General features: G+C 37.5%; 1 protein-coding gene across 4 annotated transcripts in view; it reads right to left on the bottom strand.

Annotated features, from left to right (window-relative positions):
* Positions 1-509: 509 nt before the first annotated feature.
* The window catches only part of PHACTR2 (phosphatase and actin regulator 2), a 131568-nt gene continuing 124726 nt past the window's right edge, over positions 510-7351 (bottom strand). For all 4 annotated transcript variants that reach the window (XM_033054502.2, XM_033054505.2, XM_033054504.2 and 1 more), the window contains 2 exons: positions 5520-5596; positions 510-2098 (listed from right to left, as the gene is read on the bottom strand). In XM_033054502.2, the coding sequence (XP_032910393.1) occupies positions 2083-2098; positions 5520-5596 (93 nt within the window). In that variant the 3' untranslated portion in view covers positions 510-2082. The remainder of the gene's footprint in view (positions 2099-5519; positions 5597-7351) is intronic.

Raw genomic sequence — 7351 nt, 5'->3', positions numbered from 1 at the left:
TGATATCAAAGTGGTGTTTCTATATTTATAAAATGATGGGCTTTCCAGAAGCTTATTTTCTGCAAATGGAATCCTAATGGTTCTTATTGATTCCATTAAAAAAGGAAGGTGCTGCTTCCTTTTCTTTGCTACAAGCATGTAGATGGCTTTTTAAATTTGGTTATTGATATTTTGTGGCTTGTGCATCATTAGACTTTTACCAAAGTGTAATGGATCCTAACAGTCATTTAAATATTATGTTTTTTAAAAAACTTAATTTTGCCAATGTCTTTGAAAATAATAGTGACAGAGAATGACTGCTGTTGGAAAGTGCTCTCCTGTTACTAGAGGTGCTCTTCACTAAAATAATCCACCTCATTTATGCAAACCTGGTCTTCTTGTAAATAGCTCTAAAGAGGGATATCTAATTTTAGCCACCAAATTGCCTTCCTGCCTTTAGGCTGACATCTCTAAGAACAACCTTCAATTTTATAAACTAAACACATTCCACAAGAATCTATCAGAGGTTCTCAGGTAAAAATCACATCTACACAGACCTTTTATTGCCAGAAAAAGAAATACTTACACTTCATAATTAAAAACTGAACAGGACACATAAAAGACAAAAATAAATTGTAATATGTACACACATTAGAAAGGATAAATAGCAAATATATTGTAATACTGCATTAAATGTATGCATAAGTGAATTCCAGACCCCCCCCGCCCCAATGCTGTGTACACTAATTCAAAGGATAAATAAGTGCTAATATAAGACAGAGAATTTCTTAGTGTAAACAACGCCACAGGCTTTTTAATAGGCCTTTGGGCCAACTTAGAAAAACCATGTATTGCCTTTCACACTCCATACCACTTAATTTTAATAGTACTGTATTCACATGTACAATTTCAAGATAGTATAAAAAATGACGAATCTAAGAAGCCTTCTTCACACTCAACAAAAACAGGCTAGAGACACTCCAAGGGTTTTTCGTTCACTTTTGAAGGACCACTAACTGAAGACATACTGATTCATCTGGGAGTTCTTCCTCAAAGCAGTGCAAGAGTCCTTAAACGTAAAAAGTTGCATTAGTAATCACTGCTCAGGCCTATTAATAAAGACTTCTGTGCCTAATTTCAATTCTGACTTTGGATTCATACTAGCATGATGTCAAAATTGTCACTACTACCTGCCATGGATGACAAAGATAATGATTCCTCTTGGTTTGAATGGCAAGTGACAGACAGCAAGGAGTGTTTCCAAACATAAAGCATTTCATTGCATTCGTGATGTCACATTATTTGTCCTTCAAATCCTATTAAATGTATTTCTGGCGATCCAGAGTATGTCAACATTAAAAACCCAAAAAATATATGACTTGTTCTGTATGAATGTTCCATGTGTTTTCCTGAAGCATGCGCACTGGGATTTAAAAAAAGATGGTTGAGTTATACTAGGACTAATTTCTGGCAACTGTATTTACTGGCACCAAAGAAAATGACAGTTCTTCCTAAAGTACTGATGACATGAGGACTTATGGCTTGCTATCTTTTTAAGACAGGCTGCAGCCATTAAAAAACCTACATGCACAATTGCTCACACTCCCAGTTTTTTTTAAAAAATAATCCTTCCCACTGGCCAAGTGCATTGTTAAGCAGTCCCATCCATTCCCTTTTTTTCTGTGGACTAACAAACAAAGTCTCTTTTCTCCAGCTCTCATTTCTTTTTTCACACCCCCCCCCACCCTTGTTACCCTCAGCCCCAACCCTATAGAGCCCAATGAGATCCTGGCAGCAGGCTCTCCAACGATTGTCTTCAGCACTTCCTGACTTGTGGAGTTCTGACAAAGAAGTCCATTTGTCTGTGTGGGCTGGCCACAGAACCGTGGTCTGTCTGGACATGGACAAATGCTTCCTGCGGGTTCTCCTCCAAGACTAATCATTTGTCCATTGACAAAGACAAGGGTCTTTCTTCATTAGCCTCAGGGTAAGCTGTAGCACACACTCATACTCAATCCAGTTCCAGTGCAATTTCAGGTCTTTAGGACGCAATGATTTCCCCAAAGAAAATTGTTACTTGAATTATGGGGTGTGGTAAAACAGTTATGGACGATGAAACCTGAAAAGATAAATAAAAAAACCTTAGAATTATGTTATTTCAACTGACAATGACACTGATCCTCATCCTGCTCTCATAGCTGTTTCCTTTTGTAGGCCAATTATTCCTTATTTTCCTGATCTGTGTTGGTTTAGAGTTAGACCTGTAATTTCCCACTGTCCATCTCTCTCTCCTTAGACAACCAAAGAGAGATTTGGTGTGGCTAAAGCACTGGTGTGCCACTGTCTGTCTGTACCATTAACCTGACAAGTGTGGACCCTGGCAGTTTTACTTGGGTCAGCCAGTGCTTTTAGGTACTGGCTGGGTGTGGTTGGGATTAGCACAGGATAGCAGGCAGGCTGGCTATGGGGGGACATCATCCTGTTTTGAGGTGAGAGGAAGAGGTAAATTGCATGGATTCAAGCTGTGCTGAGCCTGCTGGCCTCAGGGCCAGAGAACAGTCTCCAGTCTTTTTTGATAGCACTTCAGACGTGTTTCTTATTAACATCAGTGAACTGAGGTACATGAAGGCCCAAATATATCTCACTTTTTTTAGGCCTTTAGGTAGGGCATGTACATAACTCCAGATTGCCTGTATGATGGCTAAAGAAGTGGGTTTCTCCAAAAGGTGTCACCAACCCTTTCTATAATAGGTTAGGAACCTACAGCAACTGAAATTCTAAATCGTGTTAAATGTAATGAATCCAAGCAAAAGGGTAAGAGGGCACCAGTATCAGGTTCTCAATGTATTTATCACCAGACAGAAATCTCTGTTTTAATGGCTTTAAAAATTTATCTGTCCATGAAGTAGTAAAAAAATGCATCAGCTTCAAAAAGGTATAGAAAATGATGCATCTACACAAGGGATTTACCTAAATTTTTGTTTGACACATTTTCTCTTAGCAGTTCCACACATTATCCCTGTAAGTTGATTCAATACAATACAGGCATGCATTTCTCAAATGAAGGAGGTGTGCAGAAAGCCTGACATTCTCAGCTGTGCAGCTTATCTGCTAAATGAGGGTACAGAGGATTGCTGAAAAGACACAGGGGTTTTGTATTTTTCTAGAAAAACAATATACTGGACTATATATAGCATTTTCATTAGAAACACCTACTAATATGCTCCTCCCAAACTTGTATTGATTTCTCTATTTTTAGAAACTAATTTTCTTGGATTTTGCTTTGAAATAACAGAAAGAATCAGTCAAAATTACTAGGAATAGAAAACTAGTCAACTGACAGTCATTGCAGTAAATGAACAATGAAACCCATTGTTCTTTTTTTTTCAAGTTTAATATAAAATTTTAACATTTCAAATACATTGTAAGCACTGATTATAATATTAAATCATCTACATTTAATCTTCAATAATGTAGGAAACCATGTACTATAAACTATTTTCATTTAGTGAGCAGCTTCCTTGTTGTTTCAGTCTATCACAGAATAACCTTTGCTAATAAGGTGCCAATGCAAGTGCCTTTTGGTTTGCATTATCTCAGTGATCTTCTTGAAAATAATTAAAATATGAAAAATTAATTCTCTAGCTAGAGACTTCTGTCTATGGTTTTCTTAAATAACTTTTGTTGCATGAATCCAATACTACATAGGAGAAAGTACATAATTTTTAATGAGACATCCCAGAGAAAACAGGATCTCTTTTTAGTTTCAATTAAAACATCTGCATGGTATTCTGCTCTTAATTAGCTTTTTCTAGTGTTACTCTTCTGAATTCTGTGTAGTAATTCCACAACATGACCACTGAAACAAAAGAGCATGAATAAAGAACAGAAAAAAACCTGATTTCCCTCAGATTGAAATTCTTTCAGGACCCTACAGAATCATTGCCTACATTTATCACAATTTGGCTATGATTTTACACCATTATCAAAGGCTCTCCTTGAAAAAAAATAATTCACTTTCAACTGGTTTCTCATTCCACTAGATTCTGGTTCAGCTTTCAAGAACTCAGTTGTAATCAGTCTCAACTGTTCTCAAAGCTCATGAAAAAATATCCAATTATTTTTATATGAATCATGCATGTCTGTATTTAGGCTTCAATATTGCAATGCTTCTCAAGAAACACAACAATGTAAGTAGGGGGTTGCTTTCTATATCTGCTATTTTTATTCTCTCCCTTGGGATGCTCTATTTTTAAAAAGCAGTATTTTTCTATATTCTGAAAAGATATACTAGCTGCTACCTAAAGAGAAAACGACATCAGAAGCCAAATGAAGAGATACATCTCCATGTTTGAAAAGGACTTTTTCTAATGGTCAGAATGCAACTCAATTAAAACCCTGCATCCTGGTTCATCTTCTGGCTTAGGTTTGCTGTCTGTGAAACTGGTTTGAATTTTTAAAAATGAATTTGTTTATGTTGTATCTACACTTCACTAAGAAGTGACTTTAACATATTATTTTTAAAGACTCCATGTTTTGGTGAGAAAGAAATCACACGAGTTGTGAAATCAAGCAGTGAAGTAGCAGATACATGAAACACCCATCACCCATTATGAATTTTCCACATGATACATTCTTTAATTAGGTGATTCACACTCACTAGCTCAGATCCTGAGTTTGGTTGAAACAGTAGCAGGAAACAGAAAGGACCCAGTCTTAGACAATTGTTCTTATTTGACTTAATTTTCTGCAGAAGCAAAGATATTAATACTATCTACACAATGTTGGCCAACCCTAACATTAAGTTTTGATTGCTGGTGGCAATTTTTGGCCTTTGTAACTTCCAAGAAAATGAACACATGCTATGGAGATTACAGAATGTGTGTCCCTCCCCCTAGAAATAATTCTGCCAAATTTGAAAGCCTGCTAAAAAATTGTGGACACCTCAGACATCAGATAATAATGCTTCAGACAACATCTTGGTGCTATCCAAAGCAGAGAACAAAACAAATCCACATTAATACATTAGAAGTGGCAGCAAGGCAATCTATCTTGTTCCCCAGAAACTGCTGCCAGGACCCTAAGTGACTCTTAGAAAGCTCGCCAAGGCACTGGTGAGCTTTTCCAAAGTTCAAAACATCATCTAGTTTTCACTTAGGAAATGCATCTACAGAAATGTATACTTTAATGAGCAAGGGAATGCTGCTAGAGAAGGAAATCCCTTTTATTTTGTGTGGTTTAGGATTACTAACTTAGTCTGTAAGAACTGACAGGTTCTTTCAAAGGATCATTTTTAAGATTTCCCCAAACAATCTTTTTCTACATAGTGACCAGTCCATTGCAGTCACCTGCACTGCTGTATGAGCTAGAGATGGCATCAGCAATACTGGGAATTCCAACAGAATCAGTGGTGGGATTCAAGGGGATTCATAATAGGAATCCACACAAATCATGACACAACTGCAGAGAGGTTGCAGAAAAGCAGAGGGTTGCTGTCATACTCATTTCTCACACTCACACAAGAAGAGGGATTCACCCACCTGGTAAATTGCCGACTTTCCTCATGTACTTCCATTTCTGTGCTTTTAAATTCATTCAGTTCTTTCCGTATTGCTGCCTAATAAACAATAATGATATATGCAATCTAATGAATTTTCAGAAAAAAAAACAAAGAGTCTGAAAGAAATGTGGCCCTACTCTTGCAGGTGCCTAACAGTTCCCATTTCCATTCTCCCTTACTGTAATCCACAGCGCTTACACATTTCTGATCATCAACACGAATGACTTTACGATTACAGCTGTTCAAAGCACTCATCAACTACAAAGAAATGCAAAGCATCAGGCACCAAAAGTAAACCAAGAAACACCAAATCAATTGCAATGGGTGAACAAACTGAAATAGAGCACTTTTACTGACAGAAATGGGCAAGGGGTTGAATTACCCTGACAATCACTTGCTGGGTAGGCAGACAAGAAGGAATTCTATCTCCAGGCACAGCTCTGAGGAGCTGGTGAGTCACTCTGCCTGCACAGGTACTGTGCACACAGCAAGGCCCTTGTATCTCCCCTCTGGGGACAGGACTTCAGGAATGCAAGATGAACAGCATTTTTTTTTTTTAAGTGGAATTAGTCACTTGGTTTGATTAGTTTTATGTAAAATGACATTAATTATTTGGTCATTTCAGGCTTGGGTTTTCAGAAGATACTAAAGAACAGCAGAAATTCAGTACAGTTTGTAAATGTCTTGTTGCTTATGTTAAGAGACTGATAAGCAATTTGCTTCATAATATAAATAATAAATACAATTTCTGAAATATTCTAGTATATACTACACAGGGTTTTGTTTCAATGCCACACACCTTCCTACCTTCACTGTTACAGGAAATGACAATTTATTCTTATTCATTCTTTTCTTTCACCACTTTAAATAAAGACAGTGTAATTTCATTAATCCCTAAAGAAATGTCATCTGGTGTGCATGCCTTTCAGTGCAGAACAGATAAGCAGCATGATAAAATTATAGCATCACCAGCCTGCAGTCTTATACATGAGAAACTTCATTTTAAGCAGGGGTGGTTGTGTCTAGCCACAGCAGGTTGCTTACATGAGCTGCTGCAGATCTAGTAAAGAGACAGTGATTTCTGAGCACCAAATCAGCAACAAAGACAGCAGAGCTCCAGCTCTGTAATATAGTTGCAGCACAATTTTCTGCTCCCACTAGAATTAGAAGAATGATTTCTCTAAGAAAAAAAAGGACAAGGGAGTTTCCAGACAACCCCAAGTCTGCCTTTCTGCTAAGGCCAACAAACTTGGCACTCACAGAATCAGCCTTGGGCACCTCTTAATTACAAAATGCATTGAGACTAAAAACTGCTACCCTGAAGTAGGTAGGAAACTCTATTGTTTATTTTTTCTACTGCAGTTTACCCTGGTTGGACCTCTGCAAAGTGGAGGTGCTGGGTCCTCTAACCTCCCACAGACTGTGGGAGGACTAGGCAGTGCTCGGCATCTCCCATAACCAACATCCATGAACACTTCTGACTACATTTTTAACTATTTCACCTTGAACTGGTAAGATTGTCAGATGAGCTGGCATTTAAAAAATATTAATATACAAACTGAAATAAAATCGGTATTTCACAAACCTTAGCTAAAAGAGAGTGGGTTCTTGCACACACCACTTTTCATGTCAAGCACATCTCACAGGAGCTCCATAAAGTCCATTGATCTTGGTTCAGACCCAGTGCTTTAAGAGCCAGCACTTTTGGCTACCTGAATCTTTCAGCTCTCCTTTCATTAAGCAGTACAGGAGGGAAATGGAAGAGTACTTTATGGTAATCTTTGACTGATGCTTTTTAAAAATGAGAATCAC

The sequence above is a fragment of the Catharus ustulatus genome, chromosome 3 (assembly GCF_009819885.2).
Source record: "Catharus ustulatus isolate bCatUst1 chromosome 3, bCatUst1.pri.v2, whole genome shotgun sequence".
In the NCBI taxonomy this organism is placed as follows: domain Eukaryota; kingdom Metazoa; phylum Chordata; class Aves; order Passeriformes; family Turdidae; genus Catharus; species Catharus ustulatus.
Note: the sequence above shows the minus strand (reverse complement) of the source record. Positions and strands in the feature narration are given on the sequence as shown.